Genomic DNA, 13,975 nt, shown 5'->3' with positions numbered 1-13,975 from the left:
AACACCATTAAGCATACCAATACATGCATTAGGGGAGTCCCAGAAGGAGAAGAGAAAGCGCAGAAGGAATTATCAGAGAAATAGTGGTAGAAAACTTCCCAAGTTTAACAAAAGACAGATATGAATGCTCACATCCAAGAACTGTGGTGGCACCCAAACAGGATAACCTCAAAGAGAATCACATCTGGACGGAGAGTCATCAAATTGTCAAATGTCAAAGACAAGGGGAGTTCTGAAAGCTGCAAGAGAAAAGCTACATGTTATGAACAAGCAAATCCCAATAAGATTAAGTGGCAATTTCTCATCAGAAACCATGGAGGCAAGAAGGTAGGGTGTTCTGGTTTGCAAGCTGCCAGAATGAGATATACCAGAAACAGAATAGCTTTTATGAAAAGGAATTTACTAAGTTGGAAGTTTATAGTTTTAAGGCCATGAAAATGTCCAAATTAAGGCAAGACTATCAAAAATGTCCAAACTAAGGCATCCAGGGAAACATATCTTGATTCAAGAGGGCTAATGATGTGTTTCTCTCTCAGCTGGAAAGGCACATCTGTAGCTTTCTCTCCAGGTTTCTTCAGCAGTTTCCCTGGGGCTCTATCCATTCTGTTGGCTCTGTCAGTTCTATTGGCTCTAAAGCTTTTTCCAAAATAGTTCCCTCTTAAAGGGTTCCAGTAAGCAACCCCACCTTGAGGGGATGGAGATGCATTTCCATAGAAACCATCTAATCAAAAGTTACCACCCACAACTGGGTTGGTCACATCTCCATGGAAACAAGTAGGAAGATTCCACCCAGCAATATTGAATGAGAATTAAAGGACATGGCTTTTCTGGGTTATATAATATCTGCACACCAGCACACAGGGATATGAAATACTTAAGGTGCTGAAAGAAAACAATTGTCAATCAAGAATGTTACATCCAGTGAGATTGTCTTTCAAAAATGAAGGAGAGATTAAGACATTCCCAGTAAATAAAAGCTGAGGAAATCAGTCACCACTACATCTACCCCCAAGCAATGCTGAAGAGAGTTCTTCAGATGAAAGAAAAGGACACTAGAAAGTGGGTTGAAGTGTCATAAAGAAATAAAGATTTCCAGTAAAGGTACCCATATGAATGATTATAATTGCCAAGATTATTTTAATTTTGGGGGTATTTAAGTCTTCTTTTTATGTCTTTAGGTTTAGAAATGCAAATGCATAAAAAATGATGACAAATCTATGGTTTGGGACTTACAAGTATAACGGTATAGTTTGGAGAAAGTCCAACAAAAAGGTAGGGGGGCTAAAGGGGTGTAGGAACAGTGTGTGTGTGTGTGTGTGTGTGTGCTAAGAAGGTTCATCCGGTGACAAATAAAACGTATTTTTTTAAAAGTCAAAGTATATAATATGTAAAAATGGAAGAATTGAGGCACAAAAGTGGTATAAGACTTACCAGATTCCAAAATGGCAGAAGACTTTCTTTTGCATTAATGAAAATCTTGCATTATTAGTAGTTTCTTTAAATGTAAATGTAATAAACTCACCAGTCAAAAGGCAAAGATTGGCAGAATGGATTAAAAAAGAATCCGTGATCCAACCATATGCTGTGCACAAGAGACTCACTTTAAGTTCAAAGACAAAAGGAGATTGAAGGTGGAAGAGTAGAAAAATATACTCCATGCAAATAGTAACTAAAGAGAGGTGGGGTAGCTATATTCATATCAAAAATAGACTTTGGGTTAAATACTGGTAGGAAGGACAAAGAAGGTCACACGATGCTACTAAATAGGTCAATTCAGTGAGGGTTGTGGCATCATTGTTGGTAACAGCAAAATATTGAAAGTAACCTAGACTTCTAGTGGTAGGAGGAATGGCCACCCATAGAAACATGAATGCAGGGATCTTTATGGGCTGCCACAGAAAGACGCCCAAGGTGTACTGTTGAATGAAAAGTGTGGAGCAAGAACACAATATGTGAAGAGTTATTGCTTATCATATATATTTGCGTCTATGAGTGCATGACTACGTGTGCATTTTCAGAGATTTTTCTATAGTTGGAGAACATGAGTAAAATAATGTCTTGGTTTCTTACAAAACAAAATGACAATTAATTTGCATCATGTGCACAACACACACACACACACATACACACACGTAGTTGGTGAAAAGATATCCAAGATACTTGGGGTGGCTTTAGAACACAGAACTTGGTGGAACAAGGTGGAGAGGAAATGCTTCAGACTTTTTCATAATTTGTGACCTGTGAACATATATTCAGAAACTTAAATTAATAAACTAAGTAAAGATATGGAGGGAGTAAACAATGCTGTTGATAAGGCTTTCAAAGATATACTGAATTGCACGTCCCACACGTAAGGATTTTGTCTTTTTTCAGCTGCTCACATTTTATACATGAGGCTATAAAATTTTTTTTTAACTTTTGTGAAAACTTCCAAGGGCCTCAAAATGTCCAGGTTACATAATATGCTGCAGAATGTAAAAATCCTGGGCAATTTCCATGAGTTGAGGTGAGCCTGATCCCCAAGGAAAACATTACTGTTTTGACAAGGGACTTTTACCCCTGTCTGAAAACACCCTTTGCATTGCCAAGCCATGTGCCCATGCAGATGTCACCTGCATCTCAGCCAGCCTTTTCTGAGCCTCACCGCCCAGAACTCTTCATGAGAGCCTGGAGGGTGGCTGGACCTCCCGGTGCTGTGAAGGCGCGTCTCCCGGGCACGTGACTCCAGCCAAGCAAAATCCAGGATATGGGGCCACAGGTCCTGCTTTGTTGACAAAATCTATTTTATAAACTCTCAAAGTTATAAACTAAGCTCCTAAGAACCACACAAGGGATAAATATCAGAATTAAAATACTGGAAAATAAACGTTAGCATTTTAGCAAATCACTAATAAGGCAGAATCAGGTAGGGTTTTCCCCCAGGAGGCTGGTTTAATATAACAAACTAGATTTAAAATGAAACTGTCTTCCCCTTCCACCCTTAACTGCAAACCCTGATCTCTCTTTGGAGGCAACTATTGTTTGAATTTGATGTTTATCACTTCCTTACTGTTTTTTATAACAGTTCAACTGCATGTATCCTGAAACTAAAGTATTACTTTTTGACAGTATATATTCTGTACTACAGAATAAATAAATAGAAATAGATCTAGCTGGTAGAAAATTGATAGAGAAAGATACAGACAAACATGGTGGAGATGACATGACGTGCTGTAGCTACAGCTGCAGCTGAGATAGAAAAATGGCGACCTATAGATGTAGGGGACGAAGCCAAGCCTGCTGCCACCCCTGGCTCAGCCTCTCACGAGCTGGTGTCCTTGACGGAGTCGCCGAGTCCTGGCGCTCAGGCCCCTCACCTGTGAGCTGGGCAGCCGCCGCCGCCACCGTGGTCCAGTGTTGAGAAGCGCAAGCATCTTTGTGACACTCTCAGGACCAAGCCTGGCATGTCACCAGCGCTGGTTTCATCTTAGAGCCGAAGGGCTCTCGTCTCGGTCACAGACCGGCGATGAGCGGAGGCAACCCTCAGGGAGCCTCGAGGTAAGGAGCTCGTCTCTCTGTCACTGGATAAACACCTCTTGTGTTGGACCATACAGTATGGATTTTGCAAACCTCTGCTAATTGCCCAGGGAGGCTAAAAGAACTCCATGCTTTTAACAGCTATTTTGGATTTTAGGAGAATCGATTGATTTTAGTCACTGTTGGAATTGTAAATTAAATCACGGTAGAAGAAACCATCTCTTAGAAGAGCCACATGATCTTTTATGGGAAAAAAGGAAGCGATTCCAAGAGCAAAGCAGAGTCCAGGCAGGAGATGGAAGGGGCCTCAGCCGGGGTTCTGAGCAGAGGCGTGGGCAGGGCTGGCACGTGCAGCCCCTGCTGAGATGTTCAGGCAACAGCAGGTGCCCTGGGCCCTCCTGACCCAGAGGGGAATGGGGAGATGTGTTCCTGGGCCCATCGAGAGCTGGAGTCACTCGGAATTAGGGAAGGAGCCAGTAAAGAAAGGCCCCAACCTGGCCTTTGAGATACCTACTGCTGCCTCCTGTGGAGGAATCCAGCCCGAGGCAGGTGGCAAGTGGGGGGCCCTGGGGGGCCCCCAGTGGAGGTGGGGTTCAGGGCCCAGAGTCGGGCAGAGCAGGGAGACTAATCAGCACAGGCATTTCTTTGCAGATAAAAAAGGCAGTCCTCCTCCAATAAGAGATCTATTAAAATGCTATGATTAGGGTAAAGGGGCCTTTGAGCCTGGGTGACAGCAAAGTCTGTGAGGCTTCATGACCTGGGAAGTAGACAGGTTTATCAAGAATGGAGAAAAGCAGCCTTGGATGCAGAAAGGCGTCCAAGTGTCATAGGGAAGGGCAGCGAGTGAACTCTGTTCTGCAAGTTAAGTTGAAAAGCAGTGCTTGGGGAAGCTGGTTTAGTCCCTACCATGACACACAGAAGGGAAGGACAAGTGATGTCAGTATGACAACGGGGGGAGATGGTCTTGCCCAAGAACTAGCAAATGAGATGAAGACACAGCCCACAGATAATGAAAAATGTATGAACTCGGTCTTTGGCCAGTTGATGCCAAATGGCCTTACCTTTTGAGTCACTTATGGACTGCCGCCTTTAAACCACACGGGGGCGTCTGGGTTTTAACGCCATTGAGTCACGGAACTTTATTAGGGGAATTTTTTGGAAAATTAAGAACTGAAGCTTCTCATATCAGAAAAGATAAACATATGGTTGATCTTCCATTTACACTAATTCTGGCTAATCAGAGTTGCCATTAGTATGACTCTGCCAATTCTCAGGTGCTGAGGGCAGCAATTGACAAAGAAGTTACAGGGTCCCTTTGTAGATGCACCTGCTAGTACTCATCCTCATAAATTTAATGAAACCCAAATAAATCAAGCTCTAAGGGGAGTATTAGAATCAGTTAAACACAATTTACATGTGGAGAAGCCAGTTCTGATAACAAGGATGTATCAGAAGCTGACTGGGGAATTGTCACGTGTGCCATGTGGGGTGATCTATCTAGAAGGGGATCTTATTCTCTCATCCTTCCTTGCTTCTCATTCTTGAAGTGCTGCTCAATCTGGACAGTATTAATCCTTAAGTCTTGATGAAATCATTGGCGAAAAGAGGAAGCAAGTACAGATCACAGTATTATCATGATCACTCCTCAGTCGGAGTAAGGAAGGATGAATGGTCGATGGGTATACATTAGGATGTAAGAAGGAAAGCTTCAGTGGGAGTCTTCAAGCACTTCTGTCTGAAGCTCAGGCCACCATTCCCGTACAACCTGTAGCAGTTACTGGCAGTTGAGCAGATTTTTTTGAAAATGAGCCCATTAAGGAGTTAATGGCTGAAGGAGAACAGATGGCAACTGAGATCACTGCTCACTGTGCAGCACTGGATTCTTTATCTCAGTACCACCGGGAAACTATGATCTTTACTCTGTTTTTCAGTGATGCTCTAGAGGAAAAATATATGATAGAGAGTTCCTACTTATCTACTAATGCAAGGGAATCAACACATCAGAGTGAAGGGAAGCTGTTTTTCTGCCGTCTCCCGGACTGTTTACCCTCTTGCACCTACCGGAGCCGGGTGATGACACAGAAGCCCCACCTCCTCACAGTCCAGTCGCGGATGAAGTGCAGTTACTTCCAACACCTAGTGCTGTTCCAGATCTAGATTAGCTCTGAAAGGAGATGAATATCCTAATCCCAGCACCCCAAACTGCCATCACCATGAACACAACCACAAAGCGCGTCCACCTATTAAACATAAGTCAGTTGTAACCTAAAACAAATGTGAGGAAATACTAGATCCAAGCCTTTTAAACACAGTTGAAGCTGGTATTGGACCAAAATCCAGGGAAGCAGACCACCTGGATATCTTCAGCACATCTGGAAGACACAGATCCTTCCGATTACTATGTGGAAGCTATTGGCACAATTTTCAATTAGAAGGGCTATTCTGATGAGATTTATTTTGTCTTGGATGACAGTTAGAATCACATTACTAAAATTCAAAAATCATTTGTAAATAACACCCAAAGAGATGAAGAAAATGGTTGTTCTGATAAAGCCTCAAAAAGTCATGGGGAGTGGAGGTCTTCAAAAAACAAATATAAGCCTAAAACCTTGTTCAGTAAAGACAAGTCATACTATAAAAGAACACATTCAGACGCAAGTGGGATGAGGCTGTCACCACTTCTAGACAAAAAGAAAAGGAAGTGTGGTAGTTAGGTTCAGGTGTCAACTTGGCCAGGTGAAGGTACCTAGTTCTGTTGCTGTGGACATGAGCCAACGGCGTGTGAACCTCATCTGTTGCTTATTACATCTGCAGCTGGCTAAGAGGCGTGCCTGCTGCAATGAATGATGTTTGATTTAATTGGCTGGATGAGAGAGCACAACGTAGCACAGCCCAAGCAGCTTGGCACACCTCATCTCAGCACTGGCAGCTCAGCCCAAGCCTTTGGAGATGCAGAAAGGAATCACCCTGGGGAAAGTTGTTGGAACCCAGAGGCCTGGAGAGAAGGCCAGCAGAGATCACCCTGTGCCTTCCCACTAAGAAAGAACCTCAGTGGGAAGTTAGCTGCCTTTCCTCTGAAGAATTAACAAAATAAATCCCCTTTTATTAAAAGCCAATCCGTCTCTGATGTGTTGTGTTCCAGCAGCTAGCAAACTAGAACAGGAAGATGCCATGGAAGTGAAGAAAATCCACTTCGTTCTCCAGTTGGAACTTAGAAATGTAGTATTGCTAATCCGACAATCACTGCAGACCAGGAGTTAGATGATAAGAAAATGAAGGGAAAAGAACACAAAATTCAAGATAAAAGGCACACAAAGAGAAAAAGAACTTCAGTCACCACACGTAGAAATTGGGAAAGTAATTATTTGGGGATGCCCCCAGATCTAGTTACAGCTGAGAAGCCTATACCACCATTTGTTGAAAATGTGTGGAATTGATTAAAGATACAGGATTAGGTGCTAAAGAATGGTAAGTGGAAATAAAACTGATCAAGACAACATTCAAAGCTGTTTGCTCAAAATCATAATACTGTAACCAAGGAATCAGGACTTAGGGGATGATTTTGATGACTGAATCATCATATAGATATTTCTTTTTACTTTCTGGTGTTATGGAGTAGGCAGAGGGAAATTCCTGAAATCTCTGAATTGTAATCCAGCTGCCTTGATCTCTGATAATGATTGTATAGCCCTTATCTTCTGACCCCGTGATTATGCAAACCTTGACTAAACTTTATTTGTACCCAATTATCCAGTTTTTTTACTTTATAATCTTGCAATCATTAAAGGCAGCCCCTAATGTTTATTAATGAAAGGTCTTGAGTCAGCCCAAAACTAACTACCCCAAGTCCAAAGTAATCTTGAAAACCAAGACTGACTCTAACTAAAATGGGACTGCCTGTCATGCGCAGTAGCTTAGACTTTAACCTACAAGTCACCTGTACCTCATTCCGCCCTTTCCTTTCACACGTTGTGACTAAGCGTGTGATCAGTCTGTGCATGCACAATAATCAGTTCACCGCTGACTGCATCCGCTGGGGCCACTGTGCTCATTATCCTGCCCAGCTTTTCTCTAATAAAACTATCAGGATTACTGCAGCTCATGTTTAAAAAGTTGAAAAAGTGATCACACACCGAGTAGAGATATGAATGAAGCTGATCTGGATAGGACTAAGGTAAATCAGAAGACTGGGTAAAGAATGATACCGTCCGTATTTTAAAACTTCGATCTCTGTCTGAGACTAAAGGGAGAGATGTTTATTTGGTACAAAATTTGTATTTTGGGTAATGCATTTCCTAATTTAATTTGTATGGTCAGTTTAATTGAACACCAAAAGTGCATAGAATCTTGAATAGGGCGTGAGACTTTGTTGGTTTGTCCAGGTTAGTGTGATGCCCTGATAAATCCCAGAGTGATTTGGACAGTGAATAAAGAAGTGTTTGCTAAGTCCCCTTGGGAGAATGAGGAGAAAGGGAGAAATAAATATTCAATACTCCACATGGAGAACTTCTGATATTCTTGGGGACAACTGAATCAATAGACTGAGCCCTCAATCTTGGGGTTCATCCCTACGAAACTTATTTCTGCAAAGGATAGACTAAGCCTACTTAAAATTAAGCCTAACAGTCACCCCCAGAGAACCTATTTTGTTGCTCAGATGTGGCCTCTCTAAGCCAACACGGCCGGTGAACTCACTGCCCTACCCCCCTATGTGGGGCATGATTCCCAGGACTGTAATTCTCCATGGCAACGTGGGACAGAAATCCCAGGATGAGCCAGGACCCAGCATCAAGAAATTGAGAAAAACTTCTTGACCAAAAGAGGGAAGAGAGAAGTGAAAAAAAAACAAAGTATCAGTGGCTGAGAGATTTCCAGCAGAGCTGAGAGGTTATCCTGGAGGTTATTCTCACGCATTATATGGATATCCCCTTTTTAGTTTTTGGTGTATTGGAGTGATTAGAGGGAAGTACCTGAAACTGTTGAGCTGTATTCCAATAGCCATGTTTCTTGAAGATGATTGTATAGTGATATAGCTTTTACAATGTGACTGTGTGATTGTGAAAACCTTGTATCTGATGCTACTTTTATCTACGGTAAGGACAGATGAGTAAAAAATACGGATAACAAATAATAGGGGAAACAAAGGTTAAAATAAACTGAGTAGATTGAAATACTAGTGGTCAATGAAAAGGAGGGGTAAGGAGTATGGTATGTATGAGTTTTTTCTCTTTTTTTTAAATTTCTTTTGTTGGAGTGATCAAATGTTAAGAAAAGTAATCATATATGCACAACTATGTGATGATATTGTGGGCCATTGATTATACACCATGTATAGAATGTTTGTATGCTAAGGATGTTTGTATGTTTGCATGTTAAGTTTTTACAATAAAAATATTTTTAAAAAAAGAATTACTGCAGTTTAGGGAGACAGATTTTGGGTTCATAAGCCATGTGCTCTCCTACCATGCGCCTAGTAATAAACTCGTCCTCTCTTTGAAAAAAGTGCTATGATTAACTGTTTTTTTTACCAGGTTATTGCTGATATTATTGCAAGCCAAGATGAGGAGGATAAGACAAAGAAGAATAAAAAGAAGAAAGGAAAGAAAGCCAAAAAAGAGAAGGAAAAGAAAGTAACAAAGGAAAAATCTAAGGTAAAGAATTTGTGTGCAGTTTTTAAAAATCTGACATTGTTTTGCTTTTAAGGCAGTGGGATGCCCAAATCTCATACCCATTACAATCGTAGTCGTTCGTTTCCTCGGAAAGCCTTTCTCTTTGCTGTTTTTCCTTTTTTGTGTATTAATCAACAATTGATTGCCATCTTTTCTATGACTTACAAAAACCTATTTAGGATAAGGAATGGTTTCAACAACAGATACTTTACATGCTTGTACATATATGTGTGATCACTTTGCGTTTTTGTTCCTCAAGATAAATTATCCCAATCATCCTTCCTGAAGTACAGAGTCACAAGAAAACGCTTCACAAAGCAAGTAACCACTAGCGAGTCAAAACAATTGTATCTACATAACCAAAGTGCGTTCAAGTATGCCACTTAACGTTGCTAATTTAGATGTATCTTACGCGAAGTGTTTGTTTCTTATTATCTAAAAGAAATCAAAGTCCACACAGTACCACTTTGGACTGGATCCCCCCTCGTGTTGTGGGCTTGGAGGCAGAGATGGGTGGGGTTGCCAGGTGCCGTCCTGTTGGGGGGCCCTGAGCTTGGGGGGACTTCATCTCCCAGCATGGGGGAGGGGTGCACTCCCAGGGCTTGTGTGCTCTCACATTAACCCCCCACCCCTGCCAAGGGAGAGGAGCTTTGGCTTTGAGCCCAGGACCCTTCTAGAATGTGAAGATGTTTCAAGTAGCTTTTCTGGCATAGTCAGATACTAGCTCACAGCTGACCAGAACTCTAATGTAAATCCACTCTGAAGGTCGTTCCTTAAGGGGAAGGCTCTATTTGGAGGGAAGGGTTCCTCCATTCTCTGTATATTCCAAGACACAGGCATTTCTCTGTGGGGGAGACGACTCGATGGGGTCTGCTAGACCGAGTCTGGGAACTTGGGTACCAGGTTACAAGCGAGGGAGAAATGGGGCAGCTATGTCTTCACGAAGCAAGAGTGACTAGTCCAAGGAGGCAGCAGTTGTGAGCAAGGGAGACTGTGAGTATTAAGTAACAATATTCAAAGTCCATATGAATGCAGGGTATAGCCTAGGGGGATAAAAGCCAACATTTTATTAAAAAGGCTTGGTGTGCGTTGGGGTGGATTCGTGTCCCCACACATCTGACGTCTTCAGGCCCCCAACCCTGGGTCCTCTGGATGTGAACTCTCCCAGATAGCATTGGTGAGGGTGTTATTAGTTAAGGGGGGTCCCAGCCAAATCAGGTGAGCCTGACTCCATATGACTGGAGTCCTTGCAAGCGGAAGAGGGGGCGCGAGTAGTGGACAGACATGTGATGGAGGCAGAGATGGCCTTATGGGCTGCCACAGGCCGCCGCCAGAACGCCCTAGCCTCTGGAGAGAGCATGATCTACCAGCCCCTTGATTTTGGCCTCCGAAACTGAGAGAATTAAATCCCTGTTGTGTAAGCCACCCCATGGGTGGTATTTGTTATAGCAGCCCGGGCAGACTAAGACAGCTTGATTGCCACTTCCCAGCTGACAGCGAGAGTTCCTTGTTAGCACTCTTCTCCTTCATTGGGATAAATAGCCTGTGTTTCCTACTAGCCCCCAGATCCCTTTGTCCCTTTCTTGACCACTTTCCATTGTTGTTTATTGACGTGAGCACTCGCTGGCACAACCCAAGCCACTGAGAGTAGATGCTGTGGTCAGATACTCACTCCCCCAGCTTCCCAATGTCGGCTGCTCCCACTCCCAGCAGAGTCCTCCCTGGGGATCTGACTGGGTCTAAGGGAGCCGGTCCAGGCAAGGTGACCCCTGCCTGGGGCATCCATATCCACAGATAGTCATGTGGGGATCCAAAAACTCGTTGCCTCACTCAGGAACCACTCTGAATGGGAGTAGAGGCCCGTGAGCTGCAGTGAAAGAATGTGTGTCCCAGAGAAGTGGACAGCCACGGATAACGCTCCTACCTCCAGGGCTCCTTGCAGAATCAGCTGATGGCTGTCTTGCAGTTATAGCACAGTCCAGCTACTCCCTCTGCCCATGCTGCTTCCCTCTTTCCCTCCCTTGCCGGGGTGGGGAGGGTCCCCATCAGCCACTTTACGGGTCTCCAAGGAACCTGACTCATAAGGCCCCTATTGCCCTCCCAGTCTGCCTACACTCTGAAACTTCTAACCTATTCTAGAGAAAAAAGACAACCCACTCAATAGTTATTTTTTTTAATCCTCCTCTCACTCTGTAAGATAATTTTGAAAAAGTATACCTAACAATAAGGAGAACTGGAAGAATTCCAATTTTATTCTAAGCATCTCTTTTTCTAAATGTGCATAAGGGGCTGTTACACTTGCAAATTAGGGATTCACCGTTAGTGAGGCATGTTGCATAAAAATTTGAAATTTTATCAGCTGCACAATTCAGTCTTTGTTGGGTAGAGGTTTATTATTAACTCGCAATTAAAGAGTCACTTAACAATGAACAGTTTTGGAAGAAAAGCAAAGTTTGAGAATATCAGCATTTATGAAATACTTCCAAGTGAAGGGTAAAATCCCTCAGAATTACTTAAACTAATTTATTCATGAGAAGGATAAATCTGCAAAGTGACAATGTGATATTGAAAGAAGAAATTGGATATCTTTATTCAACATTGGTAATATTTAAATCATGTGATTTCACTTCTTTGAGGTCAGGTCCTTTTCCACGGGCTTTAAAAAGTCTTATTCTAGAATCACTCTTAAAGTATCTAGACTCATTCTTTTTTTTGGCATGGGCAGGCACCGGGAAGCAAACCCAGGTCTCTGGCATGGCAGGTGAGAACTCTGCCTGCTAAGCCACCGTGGCCCACCCTAGACTTATTCTTGAGACCAGGTATTATAGGAATTGTGTAGGAATTATTTGGGCCTGTAGAAAAAGGATCTATTATGCATCGTGGTTCAAGGACAATGCAAGGTTGAAAGGAAAATAATTATGTTTAACTTGTGTAGACACTGACACTTCACAATGGCACAAAGGTAGAACTAACTTTTCTAGTTGGCTAACTACTGGAATGCAATATGCCAGAAACAGAATGGCTTTTAAAAAGGGAATCAAGTTGCAAGTTTACAGTTCTATGGCCATGAAAATGTCCAATTAAGGCAAGGCTATGAATATGTCCAAATTAAGGCGCCAACAAGAGGTTACCTTCACTCAAGAAAGGCCAATGAAGTTCAGGGTCTCTCTCTCAGCTGGAAAGGCACATGGTGAACATGGCGATATCTGCTACCTTTCCCTCCAGGGTTCTTGTTTCATGAAGCTCCCCCAGGGACACATCCCTTCTTCATCTCCAGAGGACTCTGGCTCTCTGGGCTCTGTGGGCTCTGGTGGCTCTCGTGGCTCTAAAGCTGTTTCCAAAATGGTTCTCTCTTAAAGGGCTCCAGTAAGCAACCCCACCTTGAGTGGGTGGAGACACATCTCCATGGACCCACAATTGGATGGGTCACATCTCCATGCAATCTTGAATGAGGAATAAGGACATGGGGTCTACAAATTCAAACCAGCGCACTAACTTTTGGGTAATTATAAGACTTGATCAATTATAAATTGCCTGTCCCATATATAGTCAGCAAATGTTCAGAAAGATGTCATAGTAACTGGAATATTTCAACTACCCTCTACAAAGAGAAACTTAGACTCTTTTCAAAATATCTCATAGGTGAAAAGGTGAAAGCTTTAGAAGTCCATGAGGTAGTGGTAAAGGCATATAAATATGGAAAAAAAATCCATTATACAAGTGCAAAAAAAAAGTCAGGAGAACCACTGGGTATTTCCATTGAACTTCACATTTCTCAGCCCCTGCCCCAGGTAAGGCTGTGCCCAGCAGACCCAGCCAGGTACAGTTCAGGCACTGTTGGGAATCCATGTGTTCCCTGCCCTTCCTTCCCTGTTTACAAATGAAATGATGAAAAAACCTTTCTACAAAGAAAAAGAATATATTTTAGGGCTGGTGAATCAAAGGAGCATTCAATCATGAAAAAAAACCACATTCATATATATATATATATATATATGAATATATATATGTATATATATATATATAGAGAGAGAGAGAAATTTCTCCAAGACATAGAGGAGATTATCCCTAAAAAGCCCTTGTCCCATTTGGATTTGAGAACTTCTTGACACTATAAAGGAAAAGTTATTTTTTTTGCCATGTTAGTTGCCCTAAGCATAGAAAAAGATTTCCCAATTTATTTTATAAATTTAGCATGCTCCAGTATCAAACCTGGACAAAGCAAGAAAAAAAAAAACAACTACAGACCAGTCTAACTTGTATAAATTTTTTTAACTCCTAACTAAAAGCAGCAAGTCAAATCATAAGCCATATTTTTTTAATTCCCATGACAAAATTAGGAATTTAAAAAAAAAAAAAGTATGGTTAACATTAGAGAAATCATCTAATCAAATTCATCATATTAATGGATCACGTCTAAAAAAGACAAAACTGGAAAATCTGTTATCTCCAATGTTTGTTAAATTGTATTTATTAAGTTGAAAAGCCATTCTTGATTTTAAAAGAACCTTAGAAAAATTGATATTGAAGGTAAGTTACTTAATAAATTAAGGTTATCTCTGACCAAGAGATTACATAATATGTTTGAAGGAAAAACACTAGAGATCCTTCCCCACGAAATCCAGAGAAAAACAAGGATCTACACTGTACCTAATTAGTATATAGTATCTATATAGGTGGACTATTGTAATGAACCCTCCTTCTCCCCCACAAATTGCCTGTATATGGGAACGGGAAGAGAAACAAAACATCATTTGCAGATTATACAATTGTCTCTGGAAACCCCAAGA

The 13,975-nt window shown here is 41.9% G+C and overlaps 1 protein-coding gene and 1 pseudogene across 3 annotated transcripts in view; both read left to right on the top strand.

The window, feature by feature from the left end:
• Nucleotides 1-13,975, top strand: part of DRC11 (dynein regulatory complex subunit 11) — a 237,563-nt gene that overhangs the window by 108,728 nt on the left and 114,860 nt on the right. For all 3 annotated transcript variants that reach the window (XM_077155534.1, XM_077155536.1, XM_077155535.1), the window contains exon 8: nt 9,048-9,167. In XM_077155534.1, coding sequence (XP_077011649.1) covers nt 9,048-9,167 — 120 coding nt within the window. The remainder of the gene's footprint in view (nt 1-9,047; nt 9,168-13,975) is intronic.
• On the top strand, nt 4,459-8,253 carry LOC143676878 (rho GTPase-activating protein 5 pseudogene; annotated as a pseudogene).

This window comes from Tamandua tetradactyla, chromosome 3, assembly GCF_023851605.1.
Source record: "Tamandua tetradactyla isolate mTamTet1 chromosome 3, mTamTet1.pri, whole genome shotgun sequence".
Classification (NCBI taxonomy): domain Eukaryota; kingdom Metazoa; phylum Chordata; class Mammalia; order Pilosa; family Myrmecophagidae; genus Tamandua; species Tamandua tetradactyla.
This window is presented reverse-complemented; position numbering and strand designations above follow the sequence as displayed.